Raw genomic sequence first — 26,722 nt, 5'->3', positions numbered from 1 at the left:
TAGCAGTTTTGGGGTGGAGTCTTTTGGGTTTTCCACATACAGTATCATATCATCTGTAAAGAGTGAATGTTTGACTTCCTCCTTGCCGATTTGGATGCCTTTGATTTCTTTTTGTTGTCTGATTGCTGTGGCTAGGACTTCTAATACTATGTGAATAGCAGTGGTGATAGTGGACATCCCTGCCGCGTTCCTGACTTTAGGGGGAAAGCTCTCAGCTTTTCCCCATTGAGAATGATATTTGCTGTAGGTTTTTCATAGATGGCTTTTATAATATTGAGGTATATACGCTCTCCCTATACTCTGAAGAGTTTTGATCAAGAAAGGATGCTGTCCTTTGTCAAATGCTTTTTCTGCATCTATTGAGAGGATCCTATGACTCTTGTTCTTTCTTTTGTTCATGTATTATATCACGTTGGTTGATTTGCGGATGTTGAACCAACCTTGCAGCCCAGGGATAAATCCCACTTGGTCATGGTGAATAATCCTTTTAATATACTGTTGGATCCTATTGGCTAGTATTTTGGTGAGAATTTTGCATCCATGTTCATCAAGGATATTGGTCTGTAATTCTCCTTTTTGGTGGGATCTTTATCTGGTTTTGGGATCAAGGTAATGGTGGCCTCATAAAACAAGTTTGGAAGTTTTCCTTCCATTTCTATTTTTGGGAACAGTTTCAGGAGAATAGGTATTAATTCTTCTTTAAATGTTTGGTAGAATGCCCCTGGGAAGCCATCTGGCCCTGGGCTTTTGTGTGTTGGGAGATTTTTGATGACTGCTTCCATTTCCTTAGTGGTTATAGGTCTGTTCATGTTTTCTATTTCTTCCTGGTTCAATTGTGGTAGTTGATACATCTCTAGGAATGCACCCATTTCTTCCAGGTTCTCTAATTTGCTGGCATAGAGTTGCTCATAGTATGTTCTTATAATTGTTTGTATTTCTTTGGTGTTGGTTGTGATCTCTCCTCTTTCATTCATGATTTTGTTGATTTGGATCATTTCTCTTTTCTTTTTGATCAGTCTGGCCAGGGGTTTATCCATCTTGTTAATTCTTTCAAAGAACCCGCTCCTAGTTTCGTTGATGTGTTCTACTGTTCTTTTGGTTTCTATTTCATTGATTTCTGCTCTGATCTTTATTATTTCTCTTCTCCTGCTGGGTTTAGGCTTTATTTGCTGTTCTTTCTCCAGCTCCTTTAGGTGTAGGGTTAGGTTGTGTATTTGAGACCTTTCTTGTTTCTTGAGAAAGGCTTGTATTGCTCTATACTTTCCTCTCAGGACTGCCTTTGCTGTATCCCAAAGATTTTGAAGAGTTGTGTTTTCATTTTCATTGGTTTCCATGAATTTTTTTTAATTCTTCTTTAATTTCCTGGTTGACCCATTCATTCTTTAGTAGGATGCTCTTGAGCCTCCATGTATTTGAGTTCTTTCCGACTTTCCTTTTGTGATTGAGTTCTTGTTTCAAAGCACTGTGGTCTGAATATATATGCATGAATACTCCCAGTCTTTTGGTACCGGTTGAGACCTGATCTCTGACCTAGGATGTGATCAATTCTGGAGAATGTTTCATGGGCACTAGAGAAGAATGTGTATTCCGTTGCTTTGGGATGGAATGTTCTGAATATGTCTGAAGTCCATTTGGTCCAGTGTGTCATTTAAAGTCTTTATTTCCTTGTTGATCTTTTGCTTAGATGATCTGTCCATTTCAGTCAGGGGGGTGTTAAAGCCCCCCAGTATTATTGTATTGTTGTCAATGTGTTTCTTTGCTTTTGTTATTAATTGCCTTATATAATTGGCTGCTCCCATGTTCGGGGCATAGATATTTACAATTGTTAGATCTTCTTGTTGGATAGACCCTTTAAGTAGGATATAGTTTCCTTACTCATCTCTTATTACAGTCTTTGTTTTAAAATCTAATTTGTCTGATATGAAGATTGCCACCCAGCTTTCTTTTGGTGTCCATTAGCATGGTAAATGGTTTTCCACCCCCTCACTTTCAATCTGGAGGTGTCTTTGGGCCTAAAATGAGTCTCTTGCAGACACCATATTGATGGGTCTTGTTTTTTAATCCAATCTGATAGCCTGTGTCTTTTGATTGGGACATTTAGCCCATTTACATTCAGGGTAACTATTGAAAGGTATGAATTTAGTGCCATTGTATTGCCTATAAGGTGACTATTACTGTATATTGTCTGTGTTCCTTTCTGGTTTATGCTGTTTTTAGGCTCTCTCTTTGCTTAGAGGACCCCTTTCAATATTTCTTGGAGGGCTGGTTTTGTGTTTGCAAATTCCTTTAGTTTTTGTTTGTCCTGGAAGCTTTTGATCTCTCCTATTTTGAATGACAACCTAGCTGGATATAGTATTGTTGGCTGCATATTTTTCTCGTTTAGTGCTCTGGATATATCATGCCAGTCCTTTCTGGCCTGCCAGGTCTCTGTGGATAGGTCTGTTGCCAATCTAATGTTTCTACCATTGCAGGTTACATATCTCTTCTCCCGAGCTGTTTTCAAGATTTTCTCTTTGTCTCTGAGACTCGTACGTTTTACTATTAGATGTCAGGGTCTTGACCTATTTTTATTGATTTTGAGAGGGGTTCTCTGTGCCTCCTGGATCTTGATGCCTGTTTCCTTCCCCACATTAGGGAAGTTCTCTGCTATAATTTGCTCCAATATACCTTCTGCCCCTCTCTCTCTTCTTTTGGGATCCCAGTTATCCTCATGTTGTTTCATCTTATCGTATCGCTTATCTCTCGAATTCTGCCCTTGTGATCCAGTAGTTGTTTATCTCTCTTTTTCTCAGCTTCTTTATTTTCCATCATTTGGTCTTCTATATCGCTGATTCTCTCTTCTGCCTCATGTATCCTAGCAGTTAGTGCCCCCATTTTTGATTGCACCTCATTAATAGCCCTTTTGATTTTGATTTGGTTAGATTTTAGTTCTTTTATTTCTCTAGGAAGGGCGTGTCCCTAATAACTTCCATTCTTTTTTCAAGCCCAGCTAGTATGTTTAAAATCATGATTCTGAACTCTAGGTCCGACATCGTACTAATGTCCGTTTTGAGTAGGTCCCTGGCAGACAGTACTACCTCTTGTTCTTTTTGCTGAGGTGATTTCTTTCGTCTTGTCATTTTGTCCAGAGGAGAATAGATGAATGAGAGAACAAAATGCTAACAGGTTAACAACGTCCCCAGCAAGTATACTCTAAACAAATCAGAAAAGACCTGAAACCAGGGGAAAAGAAAGGGAAAGAAAGAAAAAGAAAGAGAAAAAAAACAAAAGGAAAAAGATAAAAACAAACAAAAACAGAACAAAACGAAACAAAAACAGAATATGATCAGATATGATCAGGCTGGTGCATAGATCAGTGCCACACACTAGATTTTGGGTGTATTTTGGTGTGTTAGAAGAAAGTGCCTCCTAAAATTTTAGAGAATGAAAGACTTATATATGTACAAAATAAGGGTTGATACAATGAAGGGATGGAAGATGACTGTAAAGATGAAAATTATAAAAGATTTTATAGAAAAGGATTGATAAGATGTTGGTTGAAAAAGGGAAAAAGAAAAATTCAAAAAAAAATTTAAAAAAATTAACTTTGGAAAACTAAACAATCATGGTAAAAAAGCCATGAATTCTATGTGCGGTATTCCTCTAACGCTGGAGTTCTCCCGTTCTCATTGATGGGTAAACTTCGTCTTGGCGGGCTGTTCTTGCAGATCTTTTGGGGGAGGGGCCCTTTGCCATGGTTCCCAAATGTCTTTGCCGGAGGCGGAATTGCCCCGCCCTTGCTGGTCCGGGCTAAGTAATCTGCTTGGGTTTTCCCTCGGGATCTTTTGTTCCCTGCAAGCTCTTGGTACAGCTTTGGAGGACGAGAGTGAAATGGCGGCCTCCCTATCTCTGCCCCAGAGGAGCCGAGAACTCGGGGGCCTGCTCCTCAGTGCGCCCCCAGAGAAAAGTAGTCGGTCACACCTGTCTCCCCGGTCTCCGGCTGCACTCTGTGCTCACCCGGCCTGTGACCGAGTGTTTCTATCTCTGGCACCCGGCCCCGTGTGGAGTCTCCAAACCCAGCAGATCCCTGCGGTGCGCTCCCGCGCCGCTCCTCCCCGAGGAGGAAGGGGGTCTCCCCGGATCTGCCGCTTGTTGGGTCCCTGCTGGAGGAGCAGTGGCCCGACTGGGCTGCGGATCACAGTTTATGGCCACCCCTAGCTGAGAGCCCGCGCCTCGGCTCCGTCTCTGCAGCCGGCTTCCCCGCTCCGATACCTGGGAGCTCTGCCGCACTCAGGCACCCCCGGTCTTTCTGTGACCCCGAGGGTCCTGAGTCCACACCGTCCCGCGAGGGTTCCACCCCCCGCTTAGCCACTGCAGCGACGTCCCTCAGCGGAGCCGACTTCTAAAAGTTCCGATTTTGTGCTCCGCGGCTCTATCACTTGCCAGAAGTGGCCGACGGAGGCCCCCCCTCCCCCGCCATCTATCCTCCCGAATATCGCCTCGGATTCACTTTTCCGCACGTCCTACCTTCCAGAAAGTGGTCGCTTTTCTGTTCAGAGAGTTGTTGCTATTCTTCTCTTTGATTTCCTGTTGAGTTCATAGGTGTTCAGAATGGTTTGATCCCTATTCAGCTGAATTCCTGAGACCACACGAAACCTAGGTCTCCTACTCCTCCGCCATCTTGCTCTGTCCCTGAGAAGTGCAGTTTAGTCAAATTTTTTATTTCAAATTAGAGAAATTTTCTAGACAGTATGAAGACTTAGCAATAATAATAATGCTAAAATGAAAAGTAGAAATGCATTTAGGATAATTTAAAAGAAAAACAATTGGCTAATGTTAAGTATGATGAACTATTACAATTTCTTATACAATAATTCCGTATTTTAACATAATAATATTAAATATCAATAAACCAGTCCTGTACTTGTTTGAATTTATTTTTGTAAAGAACATTAAGAACCTTTGAAATTGGGTAAGGCTTAGAGTCTTTTGAAGATTTTGTGCATGAGGGTGGTGGTGTTGAATCTACCTCTCAACACATTGTAAACATTTTCAGGAGTGTTTAATCAAAGTCATCACATCTGAATTCTTCTGTAAGCCAGTGAAGTAGCCTTTGCCACCAGTGTCCAGTGTTTATTTCCACTTCCAGGTAGACATAGCTGACATTGAGAATGAAGAGAACCGCTACGCCCTCTTCACGGAACTCCTGGAATCCAGTCGCCAAGAGGTGGAATTTCAGCACTTGGTTTTGCTCTTGCAAGCTTGGCCACCTATGAGACATGACTCTGTGTAAGTGTGAATATAAAATTAGATTTCTCTTGTTTGCTCTTGAGTTTTAAAAATTCAGTACCTTCAAAAGAACCAATGAAAAGAAATATGTAAAACCAATATTAGCCTTTAGCGGAAATTAAGATTATTTATTTGAAATATTGCAGTTTCTCTCCTTTTCTCCTTGCCCTTACATGCAAATATTTTACTCAGAAATACCAGATCATGCTTAGTGATAGCATCTGATTTGGGGGCGCCTGGGTGGCTCAGTCAATTAAGCTTCTGCCTTCGGCTCAGGTCTTGATCCCAGGATCCTGGGATGGAGCCCCACATCAGGCTCCCTGCTCAACGGGAAGCCTGCTTCTCCCCCTTCCTGCGGCTTCCCCTGCTTGTACTCTCTCTCTCTCACACACAAATAAATAAAATCTTTTAGCTCTCTCTGTGGGGCCAGGGAATCAGTTTCTAACCAGCTCCTCTGTGATGATACTGTGCAGTAGATGTGGGACCCACTAATTAGATTGTCAGTTATGCTTTGCTTTTTTAGCAAAGGGTTTAGGGTTGCATTGTAGGTTTTCTCATGCCCTCAAAATGGCCCTCTCGGTCTAAAGAGAATTTTTCAAAATCATAGTACAACCTCCTCTAGTACGTTAGTTTACTGTGGTTTTACAGTTTCTTGTAACTTTTAGAACAATGACCATTTCAAATCACTCTCTTACCCACAAGAAGTAAAATCAGCTTCACTTAAGACATTTATTGCATGTTAAACATGTAATGCATTTGCGCGTATTAAAATCTTAGTTTTTAAAGGTACATTCTTTCTTTTGTAGCCAGTATGAAGTGAAATTTGTAAATTGCTATCCTGTGTTTTAAAAACCTCCTTTATGAAATCATTAGAATCAAAACAAAGCATTACCGGTCCACTTAACCCCTCTTACCAGCCATGTCTCCAATCCAAGAGGGGACCTGCGGGTAAGTCAAATAAAGTCTGTTTCGGCTTTTTTCCTGGCCCAAGTTGGTGTTTTACCACAAAAGACTCTACGATGGGACACTTTAGAAATAGGTTCTTAAAAGTACTTTTGAGTACCTTTTTTTGGTTGGCAGATAATCCAAGTATGACTTTAGTACTTCCAAAATAACGACCCCCAAAAAGGGGGTGAGGGGAGAAAGACCAGGAAAGGCAGGAGGAAGGGAAGGATAGTGTGGCAATGATTAAATGTTGCCAGTTAACATAATAAAGTTAAAAACTAGGAAATTTGCTTGATCTACATGACTCCTCATTTACTAGAACCAACTTGGGTTTTTTAGTTTTATTCCCTTGTAGGAAAATGCACGAAAAGCGTAATAGATTCGTACTTATGGGAGACTTATAATTCTCATCCAGCGTATCAAAACTGGCTGGTGAAAAATATGTTTTGCTAATTGTCATTGAAGCCACATGGCCCATCACGGGTGCACTATTTGGCAGGCCAGTACCTCCTCTGCAGTGAGGCAGCTCCTTAGCGCAGACCCAGGAGAGTGGAATTCAGACTTTGAAAGAGAAAAGCAGAGGGTGAGTCCTTGAGTGTAAGAAGACTCCCCAGTCCACCAGACCCTCTCAGAGCTTTGTTCGTACAAATAAGCAGTGTTCTTTGTCCTCACACGGTGGTAGTTTGAGCAGAGACACAAAGGCTTTGCCAAAGGCTAGTATTGTGAGTCCCTTTGTCATTGTTACACTTGACATTTTTCTTAGGGGGCAAGGAGTGAAGTCCTTTAAGGGAAGAACCACCTTAGGTGTTTAGTGTCTAGAATCTAGAGCTGTGCAAAGAGAAAAGGCTCTTACAAATAGTAAAATTATTTTTAAAACACTATAAGTAAAATTGATAACCTGTTCCTGGGGCCAGGAAATGAATGTATCTTTAACTTGTCTCTGGAAGTGTAAATCATGAGGTTTGTATGAAACACGGGTAGTGACATCCAGAGAAGGGAGACAAAAAGTAACTTTTGTATGCTTTTATGTTTTAGAAATAAGGAAACTGGGGATGCCTGGGTGGCTCAGTTGGTTAAGTTGCTGCTTTCGGCTCAGGTCATGATCCTGGGGTCCTAGGATGGAGCCCCGCATTGGGCTGCCTGCTCAGCGGGAGGCCTGCTTCTCCTTCTGCCCCTCTCCCTGCCTGTGCTCTCTCGCTCTCTGACAAGTAAACAAATAAAATCTTAAAAAAGAAAGAAGGAAACTGTGTGAAGGGCACAGTGTGATCGTGTGCTTCCAGGCTGATCTCCGCGGCGTACTGCCCTTACTGTCCTTCGCTCCTGCCCTGGCCCTGGAGGCTTCATCCTCATCATCGGATCAACAAAAGCCAGTGTTTAGGTGGTAAATAGTGAGATGTGCCTGCTGTTGTTGAGAAGGCACAGTTACAAACATCATTCATCGAATAAAGCAGTTTTGTAAGGAGAACATTAAATTACTTTCTCAGAAAGAGAAAAACTGAGGCCCAGAGAGGTTGGTTGAGTGGCTTCCCCAGCACTGAGTGTCTGGGCTGAGAGTGTTGAGTCACCAAGGTGGGAAGCCAGGGAGCTGGCCCGGGAGCCCGTCGGGAGCTCTGGCCTCCAGGTCGCCCGTGGCCTCCGCACTCCTGGGCAGCTGCTGATACCACAGCAAGCTCTTTTTTCTCTGGAAGGTGTTCTCTTTTCTGCAAGAGGGACTTGAAGGAACATATCATCTAGACTGTGATTGCAGTTTGCCAAAAAGCATTTTACTTCCCAAGGTGGCATTTCTCTTCTTTCTTAACGTTTCACATCCCAGTCGTTACAACATTAATCATTCATTCCCAGTGCGTCGCGTTTTTCCCCCTCAGAACCAACATAACCAGCAATCCGTGGGTGCGGCTGGTGACCGTGATGCTGAGCAGGTGTACAGTGGAGAACAAGGAAGGACTGGGGAATGAGGTCTTGAAAATCTGCCGCTCCTTATATAATACGCAGCAGATGCTCCCTGCAGAGGTGAGTGGGTATTTCAAGTGGTTTTCCTGGGGGGCATCCCTTCCCTTATCCAAACTCTTAATGAGAAGCCATGTCAGCAACTGTGCCTAAGGCACACTTAGCTTAAGTTATCAGGAAGTGAAGGCCCGTAATTTGGAATAGATCAAATGAAGAACAGCCGTGCTGAGAGGGTGCTTTGAGGTAGTTTTCTCTCTGTTGGAGCTCTGAAGCCTATTCCCTTTACAAGTCCCAAAGTGTAACTCAGCTTTCAGTTCCTGTTGGATGCCCTTTTATGTCTAACTCGAGCTCCCGTGCCCGGGGGTCTTGGGAGCCAGCCCGTGTGCTCTCTCTGCCCGAACCGGGCCAGCCGAGAACGAAGCAGTAAGCCCCAGCGCCCCTCTCGCCAGGTAGCCAGCCACTCTCCTTGTGACGTGCCTTCTCTGTAAACGTGGGAAAAACTCAGCCACCTCCACTTTGACCATCATTCTCTTTGCTCCCATAATTTGGTTGTCACTGAGGTATTTGCTTAATATATATATAAATTTGTGCATTCTCAAATAAGCACATATTAATTACAGCTTCCTGCTGTGAATCAGAGCTCAGCAGTGTATTGTTTGAGCAATTTTTACATGTCTTAAATGTAAGCATTTGGATAATGGCACTAAATCGATTAATTGGTTTTCAAATTTCTACCACATAGGAGGTAAACTTGAACACAAAGTTGTAAATATGATTTTTCGAATCCTCACTGTAATCACTCAAGGAAAATATTCTCATTAGGAATGTACATTTAATGAATTGTTTTCTGAATGAGGGACTGGCTAAGTGTTTTCTGATTGAATTTTAAAATATTTTATCCATTTAAAGAAGTCTTCCAACTACCAGAATGACAAAATTCTTCTATAAAATATTTAAAGTACCACCACCAGAGATAACTTCCCTTTATACCATGGTGTATGATTTGCTTGTATCAGCCACTTATTTACCTGTAATGTATTGTGCTATATTGTGGGCCCCTGAGGGTTGGAAGGAACCATGGCTGTGTCGTCCCTCTCTCACCCACGGCATGATTCAACGTACTACATGGAGTGGGGACTCAGTGCAGCTTATTGTCCCCACCGGGGTGAGTAGTATGTGAATAATGAAGGGTTCATCTTGGCCTTAACAGAAGCTGAGATCAAGCTTTGTTAGATCAGGACCAAATGCCAGAAGGACCCCACCAGTTCTGCTGAACCTAGTTGGGGAAACGTGATGTAGGGTTGCAAGCTGAGTAATGGTGATGACCGGCATCCACTAGCACTCTCGGCCTCCCACTCCCACTATCTGGTTTAACCTTCGCCATCACCCGAAGGAGGTTCCTTGACCTTCATTTTTCAGCTGATGGAACAGAAGCTCTGAGAGCAAAGGTCCTGCTCCAGGTCACTCAGGCAACAGATGGCGGACCTGGTCACCAAATGGAGGCTCTGCTTGAATGCTGGGAAAATAACTTCCTCAGGGGCCGCTCGTACTGCACTTGAGGTGTTTGCATATTGACTGTTTTATGTAGTTGTGTAGGTTTTACTGTCATTTCCCCCCTTTCCTAGGGTATTTCTTCAAGAATGATCTGTAGTCTGTAAGGCCTACATTATCCATGTTTTAGGTGGAAGGGTGTTAGGATCTCCATCATTACCTGGGGAAGTTTGTTAGTTTATTTAAATATCCTCATCAGTTTAGTTTTACTATAGTTAGTTCTGAGGTGTAAGTTAGCTGAGAACATGGCCATGGCCTCTTTGATCTTGACCGTATACTGTTAGTTTTGTAATCAAGGTTCAGAAACAGTTACGTGTGTTAGCATTCAGCCACCCGGCAATGGGTGATAATCTCTGAATGTCCAAAGCAGTAATGAGTACTGTCAGCATTGTATTTGAAGTTTAGGGGGTGACCTTCTAGGACATGGAGGGAAAAGTATGTTGTTTTTTTAATTGACTAATGAATAATAAGTGATACTTTGTATTTCCTATTTCAAAAAAAGGAAGTCAGTGATTAAAGGAGAAGCTAAATAGCTGTAAAGATTCAGCTCCCCAATCCACTTCTACGGCCAGCTTGAGGCACTTTGACAAATGGAGTAATATTTTATTTGCAATGGCCCTGCTTGATCTCAGAATCATCGGACCAGTGATTCCTGAGTGTTTTAGGGAAAACAGAATGGATAGCACAGTGCCTTAAGCACGCGTCTATTAAAGTACTCCTCACACACCACGGAGAGGGATCTCCTTGCTTCTCCTCTTCACTGGGACTGGGAGCACCTGAAGGGCAGGGGACATGAGACGTACTACAGCAGCAGGAGTTCTGGAGAGGCATGAAATTGTACCGTCTTCTTCCACACGGGGCCACACATGATCTGTGTTCATGAGGAAAGCACCAGATGCTCCGGACCTACCCTTTCTGGCCTCTGAAACAAGGAGTTAGATTACGTGATCTCCGGGGGAGCTCTAGTTCTGAGTATTCTTCAAGGTTTCTGGGCCTCAGAGGAGGATGACCTGAGGCTATCTGTTTAGGATTCACGACTTTTCCATAGGTCCACAGTTCTCTCAGGGGTGGGAGAAGGGCACTGGATTAAACCCCATTTTGAAGGAGGTCCTTATCACTTCTGTGTTCCAGTTTGATGAGAAGAGAGGGTAATTATTTTCAAATGAGTTGTGTTGCCACAGTTTCTTTTGTTTATTTTTCCTTATACTGCCTCAGTGCTGTCTTTTGATTGGGTACACATACAGATTTTTGTCTTAGGATGCCATGATTAAAGGAATCTTGCCAATGTTATGTACTATTTTTATTGATTGTTAACTGTGCTCAAGTGTGAGTTAAAATTGTTACAAAGGAAGGAACATTGTAATTAAGAAATGGTAATGTCTTGTTAAGTTTATTTTACTGCATTTGGAAATTACACAGTCTAATTTCAGAACTGCATAATGTTTAATATCACCGTGGTGGGAAAATTACCCATGACTCACTTTTTTGTAACCCAATACCTTCAGTTGCCTTACTCTGTGGTTTATAAAGTACATGTGCCTTACTGCCTAGGACAGGGTACTTAAAGGGACTTACCTTTTGCTTCATCTGCATTTCCCATACCCCCACTAAGTTCCCATATTTAGAGATTTTTTTGTTCTTCATGACTCTTGAGAACATCTTTACATGATGCCTGCCGTTGTTCCTGGTGCTTGTTTACTTCCGGTCATTCTAGTTTTGCTGGTGAAAAATATTACCAGAAGGATAAAATCAGTGTTGCTCATAGGTCATATGTCCTACCGTCTTGAAAGTTCTGTATCCTTCTTCTTAGCTTGTATCCATGGCAGTATATGAAACATTCTCGGGAACAGGGGATATTCAGAATGAAAATGGGCACAAAACAGATTCCTGGCATTGACAGATTTAAAGTTCTAAGTTCCAGCTATTTATGACCGACCCTGAAGGTCCCCGGTTTTGTGCAGGCACAGCATGAACTAGAGTCCCAGGGGCTTTGGATCAGATGGATGGGAGTTAGACGCCCAGCTGATGAGTGAGCCTAGCTAATCTCCAGCCTCTAAATCTCAATCTGATTGTTCCTTCTCATGGTTGAGGTACTATTGATAATGTCTGTGAGTTTGATTTTCAGATCAGATGACACCCATCCCTGTACACCGTGCCCTATATTCCTTCTGCAGGCCCTGCCACATCTTTGGGCGTAGGATACCCCAGAATGAGCACAGGAGGGCTGTGTAAGGACAGAAGGACTGTTGGTGGACTGGTCCTGCTTCTCTGACAACCATCAGCCACAGGAACCGTGCCCCAGGGCATCACTATATAACGCAGTCCACAGGGTTCTGGCCTGGCTTTTGGCCCAGACACGCCTGTTCCTCTGCATTCAAGGTCTCTTGTTCTGTATCTTGATGGCTAGACAGGTTTGAGCTGGGAAGGTGCCTATGGGGTGTTTTAGGGTTCTCTTTGCTACTTTGACCTTTCTTAGAGCTCTATAAATCTCCTGATAGACTGTCTTCTTGCAACAGAGGGGAAACTACCCAGAGAACATAGTTATAGTAGTTAAATATGGAGTATTTAGCCAATAATTGTTAGCTAAGAGATTAAAAAGTACTCAGTAGCTCAAAAAGTACTCCTCTATTTTTAGATGTCCTTGATTTTATCCTCCAGGTAGTATTTTCCATCAGCAAAATCATCCTGGCCATAAGTCAGCAAGTACCATGAGCAGCAGCAGGCCTGACATAAAGGCATTCTAAAGAGTCATGAAGGAAAAAAAACCAAACAAACCCTCTAAATATGGGAACGTAGTCAGGGGACAGGAAACAGGGATGAAGGAAAAGGTAAGTCCCTTTGAGTACCCTGTCCTAGACAGCTAGGCAAACATACTTCATCATCATCTGTCCATGTTGCCTGCTCCAAGGGGTACCCAGGTTATTTTGATAAAAGTTGTCATCAAAGCTAAGGTCAACCAAGTGCAGTGCTTAGTCTAAATATCATAAAGTTCTGAGAAATACCTCTTTACCTATTATTGATAACTCAGTGAATGAGTAGATATGAGTGCTGAGAGGGAATTATATACAAATATTTTAACGTATAGTGTATACCAAGCAAGTTTGGAATACAGAGAAGGGAAAATATTCTTGCCCTCAAGTGAGGCAGATGAACAAATGAATAATTACAATAATGCACGACGACAGTGTAGGAAATATTTACGAAGTATAGTGGGAGTATAGTATAGGAGTATAGTATAGTATAGGAGTATAGTATAGTATAGGAGTGCCGGGTCTGGGAAATCAGAGGTGGCTTTGTAGGAGTTGGGGTTTTCCTGTGCCCTTTTCCAGCTGAGACTCCAAGAACCAATAGGGTCCCTCTAGACAGAGAAGCAGCGGAGGTTAAGTCTTGTGCACAGACCCAGAGGTGTGTGGGCGCTCAGCATGCCCTCTTTACCTCCAGGACGGTAGCCACGGGCCATGTGTGGTTACTAAAATTTAAACTTAAGGCCAGTTGAATAAAAATTTAAAAGCGGTGCCTCAGTTACACTAGGCAGATCTCAAATGCTCACTAGCCAACATGCGGCTCCTGGCTGCTGTGTGGGACAGCAGAGATCCAGAACATTCCGTGGTGGCTGGAAGGTCTCCTGGGCAGTGCTGTCTGAGGAACGTGCAGGTGGGGGGAGCATTGCTGGTATGTTCCAGGAGGAGGAGGGCAACAGAAGCAAGTTGGTGCATGAGAGCTGCGTGAAATTGCCATGTATGGGAGTTTATATTTCATCCTCCCAAATACTCTCTGCAAGTGTTGGCATCTCAGATTACAAATCTGCATTTGTCTGGCCCAGATGCTCGGTGAGACTGTTCTTTATGACTGTGTGCTTTAGGGCACACAAAGCACTCTTCTGAGTTGGAATCCCTGATGTTTGAAGTACATACTTGACAAACCTGTTACCCTGCTGGTACTGATGATGTTCACACAAGTGCATGTAGCAGGACCTCCCAATCTGAAACTGAAGGCCTTGCTGCTTTCCAGCGGGGATGGCTAAGGGGAAAGGTCAAAACACTACAGTGAGCGGAATGCCAAAGAGGCCTTTATCCCGGGCTTTAAATAGGAGCTTCTTGTTTTACCGACACTTTATAATAATGTAAGGAAATTATGAAAATGTCATAAATTTGAGTTTTTCTTCTCTGATATGCTACTGTTAGAGGAGTTCAAGAGAAAGATCAGTCCCATGGCGGCAGGGGTGGGCAGCAATTTCTCAGTTCTTTCAAAAATAAGCCTTGCCTTGTATAATGAGGTTGCACTCATTGTCTGGTCCTTGGTCCAGATGTTCTGTTCTTTATGTTACAGCTAGTTAGGACACCAGGGGAGGAAGAGATTGCAAATTTATTGTCTATTCTCTTATACTTTCATTGTGAAGGATTATCATTTGTTATCTTATATAAAAGTCTGCTCTCTGATGACAGGTCCAGCTAGGATAATAAAGCGCTGAGAATAAAATTCAAATGCATATGTGGAGATCCAAATACATTCTCATTTTTCTGGACCACAGATAGTTTTCATGAAACATTCAGTTCACCTCGACATTAGAATTATAAACAGGTTTTTAAATATTTAAGTTGCTGATTTTTCTTGTTTCAGAGGACAACTAGATATTGTTGGTAATATTAAATGTCTAATAGATGCTGAGCGTTGTGTGTTATTATTCATTAGCACTTACTCTCATACACACACAAAACTGCAAAGTTGATATAATTACCTCCACTTTGCTGGTGAGGAAACTAGGGCTCTCGAGAGATTAGGAGAATAGACCACAGTCCTGTATCCATCCAGGGTGATACTAGGCAGCCTTTACATGCAATATCTGATGAATATCAGGTAGATATCTGATAGCTCAGAAAGATGTTTACTATCTATTGTGAAGTGAATGAAGCCGCTACCAAACACTAAATCGGTGGGGCCCCACCTGTGCTTCATACACACAGACACACATCATTTATACAAAAAGGTGTGGAAGGAGACCCCACAGAACTGTACTTGTGGTTTCAGGCCGTGAAGAAGCTGTGCTCTCTGCTGCTCAACCAGTCCCTGCTGCTCCCGGCCTTGAAACTTCTCCTCGAGAGCCAGGATGAGAGCCTTCACGCTGTGGCCCTGGAGCACATCACGGCTGTTGTCAAGGTATTCCTGGGGGCATGTACTCTTGCTTATGTTTCTGAGAAATGAATTCACATTGTCATTCTTGTAAATAGTATCCATGGTTTATTTCAGACCATTTTATCTGCAGTATTCTCTGACCACAACAGCTCTTTCTGTTTTGTCTAAGAAGTAAATATTTATTTTATAAACATATACTAAACCCCTCCCATGAACCAGACTCTGTGTTTATGTGCTGAGACTACAAATCCGAATAATGAAGCAGTTTCTCTAGAGAAGCCAGCCTATTAGTCCCTTTAAGGAAGTGTCAAAGTCGCCCAGCACTAGTGGACTTGTCCTTGCCACTTGAAATTTGGATCGAAGGAATTTGTCGTATCGGGCAGGCTTCTGTGCCTGGATGTAGGTGTTTGTTTACCTACTAATAAAAGGTGAGATAGTGGCTTCAGATTATGTTTACTGGCACCATCTGAAATCTCAAGCTCTTACTTCCTCTGGCAAACTAATGTGCCATTGAAGCAGTGTCTTGGCTTGAGGAATGACATACTAAAGTCAAGGCCTGAGATTTCTCCCTCAAGGCTGGTTGTCTTGTTACCATGATTAAGGAAGAAACTTTCACTTCCCTTTTAAAATTTTACACTTTGGGAAAAGATAGCTCAGGGTTGTGTTTTAATGCATTTGTGTTGTATGATCCTTGCTGAAACCCTTCTGTAGAGAGATCATTCTTTCATTGGAAGTTTTGTGAGTGTGTACACACACTATGCACACACAGTTTTAGGTGTGTGGGTATACTCATGCATGTGAGTTTTTAACAAAAATGTAAGGGGATGTTTTCTAGGGACCAGAGAGGGGAGGGGAGTTCTGGAGCGGAGGGTACAGACTTGCCAAACAAGACAGTGAAGATTTAATGACAACAGATACAGAAAGTTAGGTATATGGTTAGAGAATGTAGGCCATAATTGCATTTGGAAATAGTCATAATGAACAAAATGAGTAAAATCTAATGCATTTATTCATTGAGATGTATTTCTGAATTCTGTAAAGATTTGGTGACTACCCTTCATTCACTGAAGATTGATCATAGCAGGGCCTCTCTGGAGACTAGACAGAAGTAGGGAGTGGAGGGTACCTGTGTGCTGGTAGCCCCCCGTCCATCTGTGCTAAAATAAACATTGCGTAACGTTGGGAATTTACAAGAAGCTAGGAATTACAGTGGACTTTTTTTCCCCATAGCTTATTTTTTTATTGTAAATCCAAGAAATCAGGAAGAAGGGAAAAATGGAAGAAAATCAAACTGCATATTTTCAGTGCTTTTTTTCCTCACCACCATTGTACACTGTGTTAGTGTCTCTGCTTAGGTATTCCCACTATATTTGCCATGGGTCTCTTCCAGAATAAAACAGTGATGTATTATACATCGCCTTTCTGTATTCATCCTGCATAGAGCTCTCAATGCAATCCTAAATTCTGAAGGCGAGTGTATCAGTTTTCATCTTAAAGATTTTTATCTCCAATGCCTCTGTCAGAATTGCAGCTAGAACTGGGACTCCCTAAATGCTAACTAGCTTTGCTACCCACCACCCCCACAGACCGCCCCCCTGCACCCACGCCCTTTACACTGCCCCACCCCCGACACACACACACACACACACACACACACACACACACAGGCTATCAAAATAAGAAACCAAGTGGGAACCTTGTAACACCAAGTCATTTTGAAATGGTGCTGATTTACCTCTGTACCACTTTGATCTGATGTGCAGCATTATGCTAAAACTCTGTGCTTTTGAAATAGCCCTGGAGACTGTGGGTGGTTTGCCTGGGGTTGTGATAACACCCGAAACCTCTGTGGCCTTTAGATGCAAAAATCAAAATCAAAAATCAAAACCAGAGGTGTCAGTTGCCGAGATGAGTCACTTATACCTGCCCACCGAGACCCTCACCTGTGAGAACTGGGTAATGAGACTTAACTGTAACTTCTCCATACTGGGGTTGAGTATTCCCACTATGCTGACCCATCCATGACCTTAAATTGTGTTTACAGAAATGCCAAGTATCTTCAGACCTTATACTTTTGAATGTTATTCCTTGTTTAAAATAGTAAGAAATAGTAGTTTTTAAATCATATGTGGTATTGCAGTGGAAAATATAATACACTTGCTTTCTTTTCTGTGTGTTTATTTTGCTGTTCCCTCTGTCCCTTAGTAGAGGGCCTGAGTTCACCAGTAACTTCAGTTTCCCCCTTACAGTTATGGACGGTAGTTCCTGTTGACATTAAAAGAAAAAGCATCCGGCACAGGGACTCCTCTGATAGGCAGCTGCTCCTGCACAGCGTGTGGATCGAGGTGGAAAAGCACCCCCACTCGCTCACTGATCACATGTGTTACTTCACTATTCGTTGTAAGACGCTGACAGCTTTGTAAGTGTTTACAGCCGCGCGGATGATGCGTAGGTGCTGATGCCTGAGATTGTACCGGCTTTTCCTCCAGTAGCGGTACTTGTTTCCTTCTCTGAGCTTTTCCGAAATTGCACACCCCCAGTGTTGAGCATGTAACCTCTTACAAGTGGCCAGCAGCCTCTTTCCTGAGGAAATAGAAAGTCTTTCTTAGAGACCATGTTGTTGATGAATAATTAAAACCCTTGCATGGTACAGATCTTCCTCAGCTAACGATGGGGTTACGCCCCAATAAATCCATCATAGTTGAGAATATCATAAGTCAAAAATGCATTTAGTACGCCTAACCTACTGAACATCGGAGCTGAGCCTCCCCTACCCCGCACGTGCTCCAGACACTTCCATTAACCTACAGCAAAATCATCTAACACAAAAGCCTATTTTATAATAAAGTATCGAATATCTCATGTAGTTTGTTGAATTTGAACTGTACTGAAGGGGAGAAACAGAATATGGGGGTGGAGCTCAGTGTATCCAAGTGGCTGGCGGGGAGCTGTGGCTGCCGCCCAGCTTCGTCAGAGAGGATCGTACTGCGTGCTGCTAGTCCAGGAGACGATCCAAAATCAAAATTCAAAGTGATGTTCCTACTGAATGTGTGTTGCTTGTGCACCATTGTAAAGTCAAAAAATCGTAAGTCCGAGTTAAGTCGGGCTGTCTGTCCATCAGCCTCAGTGAGATCTGAGCTGGCCTCCAAAACCTTACTCTCTCCAAGAAGGATATTCCTGCTGCTGTGTTCACATCTCACCCCTGGAGTATTTCCTACAGGGTAAAACTCGTCCCTCATTTCACCAGAGTAAGCAGATGTCGATCTATAATAGTTCCGTAGACTGAAAAATAATTCCGGATTTGAGCTAGCTTCTGCTCTTCGCAGCTTGCGTCCTTCACTTTAGTCCTGCTCGACGCCTCGACGCGCACCCTCCCTCCCAGGATCTGTCCTGGACCAGCGTGCCTACTGAAAGAATCATTCAGGGTGTCACAGAGGAAGGGTTTAAGACCTTATCACCTACTTGAGCATTTCTCTCTGAACCTAATAATAAGTACCATCTTTCCGGTGCCAGCTCTTTGTCAGGCACTGTTAGTAGGCACAGCCGCACTTACTCTTCTGAATTAACTTGTGGGGAGATCGCATTCTAGTTTCACAGATGACCCAGGGGTCATCCAGCTAGTAGGAGCTGGCGTTGAACTTGAAACCCTGGGCCCCACATTCAGAGCCTGGACTCAGCCGTGCCGCTCCTTTGACGTAACAGGGCAGGCTGTCCTACAGTGGAAGAGAGTTCTCTCTGCAGAGAAGTGAAATTGCTGCCAGCCTCTCGAATCATGTGAGCTCTGAAAGAGACTCGGGCAGAGCTAGTCTAACAGCTTGCCCACCACAGGGCTTCCTTTTTCAAGCCCACTCAGACACTGAGGTCCTGGTCAAGCGCTGCTGGGGGTCGGGAGCTCACCACCTCCCAGGGTGGTCCCTGCCAGTTTTTGATAAACCTCGTGGTAAGAGAGTACCTCCAGATTGATCTTTACCTTGTGTGGTACTTTATCTTGAACACATTGATCTTAGCCTCCCCGGATAGAGTTGCTCAGAATTCATTGCTTCCATGGACAGTCCTTCGTGTATTTAGTATTGGTGATTCTCATCTTCTTTCATCTTGCCTTGAAGGCACAGGAACCTGCCAACATTACTTATAATGCACCTGTGTCTAGGTTGGAGGGAGAGCCTTCAAGATTCTCAGAAACATGTCTTTACGTTAACGTTGTTACACAGAACCAAGAAACCTTCCTTTCTTTGTCCCCTCTTTAACTCTGTCCAGGTTTCCAACTAATACCTCCTTAGTGAGAGTCTCTTCCACTCTGGAGGGTTCCCTCAATACTGCCTTCTCACACAGCTCTTAGCTGGATACCTCTGGTGACAGGCAGCTCACTCCCTGTAGGTTAATCTATTCGATTTCTTGGCTGCATGGATGGTGAACAGCCTGGTACTGGGTGCAGAAGTGAGGAATGGGCAGGATGTCTGTAAAGACGAAGTAAAATAACATCGTATGTTCAAAGGAATTACGGGGAGATTCACATGTGAAACAATAGCACAAGAAATGAAAGTGGGAAGGAGGTAGGAACAGTGTGGAACCAGCCAAACTCAGGGCCCTCGATGCAGCATTTCCTGCGGTCATAGATGTGATCAAGCTTGGCTTTTCAATGATTCTCGCCCGTTGCTAAAGCATAAGTTAGATGACTTGACATCATTTTGGTTTCAGAAGAGGTGTACTGTTAAATCCCGTGCGGGGAGAGAGACTGGTGCTTCTGCCAAAGTGGAGTCTCTGAATATCATTCAGATAAACAGAGTACAGAAGAAACCCTGCGGGTGTTGTTCTTACCCACACATATAGTTGTGCTGCCCTTTTATTTTTCTGCCCTTGTAGTTGGTGTTTAATAACTTTCGTTAATAGCAGTATATGTAAAAATGAGACAAATATCCTGTCCTCAAGTAAACAGTGAAATAATATTAAATCATCTTCTTTAAAGTAATTGGAATGAGGTCCTGCATACATTATGCTCCTGGAATTTCAGCTTACCTCATTACTATAATTACTCTCCATTTGTTATAGATCCATAAAATCAAAGATTTTAATTCAGAGAAGGTTCATTACCTGTTGTGGAAACCGGAATTAAGCAGATAACATTTTAATGACTTGGAAGACAGTAGTGCTTTGTGCTTTAATAGATTTCTTTCCCAAGATCTGCAAAGTTTCATTTATTCTCAAAAATTAATTACTGACAGAAGAAATAATCAGTGACCGAGATGGCAAGCATTACCCATTTTGTGATATGTGTACGCCTTCCCCTTCTAGAATATGCTTCATGCCTTGTTTGTTTGACTGTAATAACTTCGGCCCTCTACTGAACTTGAACTCTGCACCAGGCGTTGTGCTCGGCACTTAAAAGCATAGGTTATCACAGCCCTAGAGATGGGCTGTTTTTCAGATGTGGAATCTAGGGCCCAGAGAGATTGTCCTTAACAAGGTCACACAGCTCTTCAGCAAAGAAACCAGGATTGGAAATTGGTCTCTAGCCCAAAGTCTGTCTTCTCTTCCCAAGACCAGACTGCCTCTCAGTCAAATTCAAAGTTATTCGATCAAAGGAATTAAATCAACTAATCCTCCTGGACTTGTTTCATATTTATTTCATCCAACTGAGTCCAGAAATGACAGAACATATTTTTTTTCCTCAAGCTCTGAAAGCACCAGTCAAGCAAATGTCAGCGATGTGTATTTTTCCACAGACTATATACCGAAGTAATTCTTGAACAGTTAAAAAGTTACATATTTTTAAAATTCAGAAAAAAAATGTATGTATATCAGATCATTTGAGGAATTACAACTTCTAAGTTTTAAAGCAATAGAAAAAAAATCATAAAGGAACCGTTCTTTTTCTAAAAATGTAAAACTCCTATAAAACAACAAATAAAACAGAATTGCAAACAGTTTAGAATGTTCACTATAACTAAAATCGGGGTTAACATTTAAGTTATACAAGAACTCTTTCACATGTGAAAGAACGATGTAACAACTCCAGTAAAGGAGCAAAGGATTTGATGCTTCCCACAAGAAAAAATAAAAATGATAGGAAGTGGTATGGGAAAAAATGGTCCTTGCAAATAAACATTCAAATTAAAGCATCCTTGAGGTATCATTACATATCTTCTAAATTAGCAAAATAATTTTGTTTTCAAAATAATAACCGCCAAAGCTGAGATGTTTACAGTGAAACCATGTGTTGGTGGATGCTTCCCCTGTAAACCGGACAGTTGACTTTACTATGGCTGCACTCGCATTCACGTCCACGCCAAAAAAGGTTTCAGGTACTCTTTCCCATGTATTAGTGTGTGTGCGCTACAGTAACCAAGCGCCATGGACCGGGCGACTCAAATCACAGAAATTTACTGCCGTATAGTTCTGGAGGCCGAAGTCCAAGATCAAGATGTCAGCAGGATTGATTTCTCCTGAGGCCTCTCTCCTTGGCTTGCAGACAGCCACCTTCACCCTGCGTCCTCACACGGTTGCCCCTTGGTCCATGTGTGTGTCCTTTCCTCTTGATAAGGCCACCAGTCAGATTGGATGAGGATCTACCCACGTGACTTAGTAAACCTAATTACCTCCATAAAGGCTCTTTCTCCAAGCGCAGTCACATTCTGGGGTCACATTCTCGGGTAATTTATCCTATGGAAGTGATTTCAAGAAAGCACATACAGAAAAAAAATCATTGGTAGTACTTCAATAATACCAAACATTTAAAAACAGCTGAAATATTCCTAGCAGAAGTTAAATAACTTATCTCCACTCAGTAGACTATTTTGTAGCCATTACAATTTTTAAGAATGAAAACTATGTAAAAACATTAAAATTTTTTTTAACATGTCATGAGTAAAGTAGACTACAAATACCCTATGATTGTGAAAAAAATCTCCATGCACATGGAAAATTACTGGAAAAGAAAAGGAGGAAAAAGTAATTTTCTGGTGGTGCACATATAGACAATTTGTTTTTTCAAACTATTTCTGCTTTTTTATTTTTAAGTTTTTTATTTTTAAGTATTTTTTATTTTTAAGTTTCAAAAAGGAAAATAAAAGGAATAATGGGTGGTAAGGTAGTACCAGACTTCTAGTGCCTTAAGTTAGAATTTTGGCCAAAAGCAAGAATGAAGAAAAGTTGAGGCTTAACGAATTCCTGAGGCAACTCAGCAGTGGGGCATTCGTGCCTGGGAAGGCTTGGGGGTGCCAGACGCTCTGCTCGGCTGAGGACAACGACCCAGCTGGCCTTGGCACCCCCGAGGCAGGAGGCCTGGCACGTGGAGAGAAGCAGTTTTGGCTCTCGGTGACCTCGGGCAATCCATCTCTTCTCTGACCCTCAGGCTCCTCTTCTTTAAGCTGTAGTTGTTGGAACGAGTCCCCACAAAGGCCATCTTTCTTTCTGTATTCTTTTCATTCTCTATTTTGTCCCAAATATGCCCAGAATAATTGTGCAGTATTTTCCTTGTACATGACAAATATAAAGTATACTCTGGCCATGCTGTACCTTTTGCAAAGAGCCAGAACCAGGTACAAGGTCAGAGAAAGGAAAACAGGTCAGCCACTTCCATCTTCTTAGCACCTGATGACAAGTCACTGAACCAGAACTTCCGCCCAGACTTTGGCCTGGCCCCTGCCCCAGCTCAGTGGAGGTCAGCAGTCTCGGACTCTGCCTTTCTTGAGGGAACCTCTGGGTCGGCCAAAGGGGAAATTTGGTATCTGATTTCCATGACTTCTGCCTCAGGCTTTCTTAGCCAAGGGAGTGCGTAGAGAACTTTTAGAGGTGGATGCCCACCCTGTCCCTGCCCGTCTGCCCGTCTGCCCGCCTGCCCGCCTGCCCGCCTGCCCGCCGCAGACTCCCACCCTGCCAGCACACGGCAGCTCTCTGCAAGGCTGGGTGCATCCAGTAGGAAACTGATTTTAAGGATGTCATTGCCCTGGAGAAAAGCAAACAGAAGAGGGGAGCGAGAGGAGCAGCGGCTGCAGGCCTTGACAGAACCCCTGTCTCTTCCTCACGCTGGAAAAATCCATCACTCTCTTTCTAGGAGACTTTCGGGCCCCTAAAGGGAGGGTTCATGAGTAAACAGAATAATAAAGGTGGCCTAGCAAAGAAGGTATTGCCCTGCAGTGTTTGGATGCTGAGCCTTTTATCTGTACGTTTTATCAAACATTTGCCTGGAGCATCCTGGCACACATTCTGGTCCCTTGTAGAGGGCCAGGTGGAGGGATTCTTTTAAGGGTGAACCGAACAATAACACGCACAGTAACTCAGGTGCCCCCATGTGTGCGTGCGCGCATGCGTGTGGGGAGGCAGTGGCCTATAGGGGAAGGGCGAGGGCGTTGGAATTACTCGTTCATTCGTGGATTCATCCCACACGTCTTGCCAAGCCCCTAGCATGTGGCAACACTGTTCTGGCCATCAGGGATGCAGGGGTAAGCAAAGAGAAAGCTTTGTTCTGGAGGCCACATTCTGGAGGCGAACAAACAGTAGACAAGTCCGGGATGAGGGCTTGGGATGAGGGCTGCCAGTCCAGCGCACCAGTTAGCAGCCCCGTGTCACTTGACACATGACTGTGACCTCACTGGACGGGTTTCTTCATCCCTCAAATGAGATAATAGTCTTAAAGGGATGCTTTAAGGTTGAGACAAAGTGTTCACTGGCACGTGGGCAGCCCTCCGTTAGTGTAGACACGGTGGTGGTGGGGGCAGCACCCGCAGGGGCTCAAGATACTTGCTTCCCAACTGTGAAGCAGAAGGAGGAGGAAGGAAGCTGGAAGGCAAGAAGATACACAGAACCCCTCAGCAGCCCCCAGTGGGGAGTGTTGAAAGCACCCGTGCCCGTGCCCCTTGCAGCAGCAAAGCTGGTCCTTCCCACCACTTTCCTCTCCTCTCATCTAGCCTCTAAAAACACAAAAAAAAGCTCCTAAATTGAGTTCAACCAAAGTGTCTTCTTGAGCCAAAGGTTGGGGAGCCGCATGTGCTGGGGCAGACAGAGTGAGAGGCCCAGGGTTGGCAGAGACTCTGAGGGTCTAGAATCCAGTTGTATTCAGATTCTCTGCAGAGATAGCATTCTTATCATGTACTTGTGCCATTTACAAAAATGTGACAGTGTTCAATAATGCAGCTTCATTCAGCCGTGTAGCAAATGTTGATTAAACTGGATGCTGGACGAGAAGGAGGATCAAACCTCTGTGCCCTCAGGAAGCCCCCAGTCCAGCGGGGGAGATAGGCCTACAGATGACGACCACATCTGTAGGTGGAGCATGTAGTCCACGGAGTGCCACGGAGTGGAGGAAGGAGGAATCAACTTGGCCGAGAGATTTAGGGAGAATGTCATCCCGAAGATGGCCTTGGAGTGGATGTTTATGTTGGTTTTAAAGGATCACTAGGTTGCAGGAAAGACAGATACTGTCTGACAGTGGGCAGTGATTATTGTTCCCAGAACTGCTTTTGTTTTCATTCTTGAAGTCAGTGGACACAGTTGACCTCATCCTCAGAAGCCTTTTCTCCTTGTCACAGAACATGTGGGAAGACCACACTGTGTTCAGTTGTATAACATAGTTGGTCTACACATTAGTTAATTGGCTTTGAAATGCCACATTCTTTCGGAGGTGCCTACAACCAAAACTACTAAAAGTGCACAGTAACATTAAGAAGAACCGTCATGAAGCTGTTCTTTGACACCCCGATGTAGATGAGGGGCTCGGAGTTCTGAGTGTGATTAATGTTGACTTGATTCCTTACAAAAAATACAGACAATAATATTAAATGGAAAAACATAAGCAGAGTGTCAAAGCCATGGAAAACCATACAGAGACTAAGCAGGTGAGGGCAGAAACGCAGAGGATATCCAAGCTGAAAGAGCCTGTAAAACAGGTCCTGAAGCTATATAAAAATGTCTTAAAGGGGCGCTTGGGTGGCTCAGTCGGTTGAGCTTCCGACTCTTGATTTCAGCTCAGATCATGATCTCAGGGTCATGAGATTGAACCCTACATTGGGCTCTGTGCTCAGTGTGGAGTCTGCTTGAAGATTCTGTCTCCCTTTTCCCGCTTGTGGGCTTGCACGCGCAAGCTCTCTGTCTCTAAAATAAATCTTTTTTTAAAAAGTCTTAAAAAGGTAAATTTGCTACTGAGCTTTCTAGAGGCTTAAGCAAGAACAGCCTACAGCCCTCCTGTCCGTTACCCTATTTACATCAGCAGGATTGACATGTGTTTTCTCGGTGGAGTAGAAAAATGGTTTTCCTGTTCTGGAGGGAATGTTTTTCATGTGGATCTACGTACAGGAGAGGTTATCAAGGATATGGACCGTGGGGCAGCACCAGTGAGGCGGGAAATGCCGCCGTTGAAAGCCCAGCTCCGGTCCTGGCTCCCTGACCTGCCACGATGTGAGGCCAAGCCCTTACACCGCCTTTCCCTCACCTGTGACTGCTCGGGTTGAATTGGGAGGCGTGCACACACGTGGCAGTTTCTGGCACTCAGTATTTGGTAGCTGTTGCCACGACTCGGGGTTCTTGGTACGGGGCTGTGTGTGGGATGCTGTGTGCGTGATGGTGGACACAGTCCACGCGGGCACTCTTTTCGGCGCGAGCACCGTGAACCTGAGTGGCGGGGGTTAGGGTGGCGAAGGCAGAAAGGCAGTGGGTAGCAAGCAGTGGAGGGTGTGCGTGATGAGTTCGCTGGCGGGAACTAAGCAAGGCCACACTCATGTTTTGCCTGTCTCCTTTCTTAAAGGTGAATGACTCAAACTGTGACCAAGAGCTTCTGTCCCTGCTCCTGGATGCCAGGCTGCTGGTGAAGTGTATCTCCACTCCCTTCTACCCACATATCATTGAGCACCTCTTGGCCAGCCTGCAGCAAGGGCCCTGGGATGCCGAGGGGCTGGCCAGACACTTGCGGGAGGCCGGCCATGAAGCCGAAGCGGGGTCGCTCCTTCTGGCCGTGAGGGGGACGCACCGGGCCTTGCGAACCTTCAGCGCGGCGCTCAGCGCGGGGCAGCACTGGGTGTGAGCCCGGCCCGGCCCTGCGTGGCCACGATTCCTCGGCCACCCGGTGGGAAGGAGCCCCGGAGCCAAATGCTGTTCCACCGGCATCATGCGTACCTGTCGACTGTTCTCAGTGGTTCCAACAAACTGCGAATAAAGCTGTCCATAAGTGACGAGCCTCGTTTACGCTTTTTCTTTCTTGCGGTGGCTGGTTAACGTACTCTCTCATTGACTAAAAGAGACTTTTCATCTTTTACTTTGAACTGCCTTTTCTGGGTAGAGCACAGTGAATAAAGACATGTTGGATGTGGTGGTGGGGAGGGCTGCATTTGAAAGGGAGAGTGTGTGTGGAATGGTTAGTGGTTGGAGCGGATGTCCTAGGACGGAGGAAGGACGTCTCGAGTTAGTGATGCAGTTTTGCTCACAGCACTCCACCTCTCTGAACCTTAGACAGTCAGTGTAAAACGAGGGCTGTATTGTTTATGTCACAGGTTTTTGAGTTACGTGAGGCTGTGTGTGGGGCTCTGTGAGATACATAGTGAGGCCCAAGAAATGTTACCTCCTCCCTGCTCGTTAGTGTTACACTGTGTGAATCACGATTGTGAGGCCACGGCCAGATCCATGTGAGCACGTGAGGTGCCTACTGAATCGGGGGTCCCCACGCTCGTCAACATCACATACTAAGCTTGGCAGAGTTGCATATCTGGAATCTGGATAACCAGGGGCGTGGGCTAACAGAGCCGCTCTGGGCACTTGTCCTGTTGAGGGGTCACTAATTTGCATGTAGCCCCTCATAGCAAGGGTGTGGATGGCAACGCCCTCAGGAAAACCAACACAGAGGGGGTGTCCCCTGCGCAGGGGCATAAGACCCCAATGCATGACTCGCTGT

At 44.1% G+C, this 26,722-nt stretch overlaps 1 protein-coding gene across 3 annotated transcripts in view; it reads left to right on the top strand.

The window, feature by feature from the left end:
- The window catches only part of NBAS (NBAS subunit of NRZ tethering complex), a 358,882-nt gene extending 332,876 nt beyond the window's left edge, over positions 1-26,006 (top strand). For all 3 annotated transcript variants that reach the window (XM_073897011.1, XM_025867764.2, XM_073897012.1), the window contains 4 exons: positions 5,129-5,268; positions 8,079-8,223; positions 14,740-14,868; positions 25,583-26,006. In XM_073897011.1, coding sequence (XP_073753112.1) covers positions 5,129-5,268; positions 8,079-8,223; positions 14,740-14,868; positions 25,583-25,858 — 690 coding nt within the window. In that variant the 3' untranslated portion in view covers positions 25,859-26,006. The remainder of the gene's footprint in view (positions 1-5,128; positions 5,269-8,078; positions 8,224-14,739; positions 14,869-25,582) is intronic.
- Positions 26,007-26,722: the final 716 nt, after the last annotated feature.

The sequence above is a fragment of the Callorhinus ursinus genome, unplaced genomic scaffold (genome assembly GCF_003265705.2).
Source record: "Callorhinus ursinus isolate GAN/ISIS: 27379988/994484 unplaced genomic scaffold, GSC_fseal_2.0 scaffold10, whole genome shotgun sequence".
Lineage (NCBI taxonomy): Eukaryota > Metazoa > Chordata > Mammalia > Carnivora > Otariidae > Callorhinus > Callorhinus ursinus.
The sequence above is the reverse complement of the archived record's forward strand: the minus strand, read 5'-3'. Positions and strand labels throughout refer to the sequence as shown.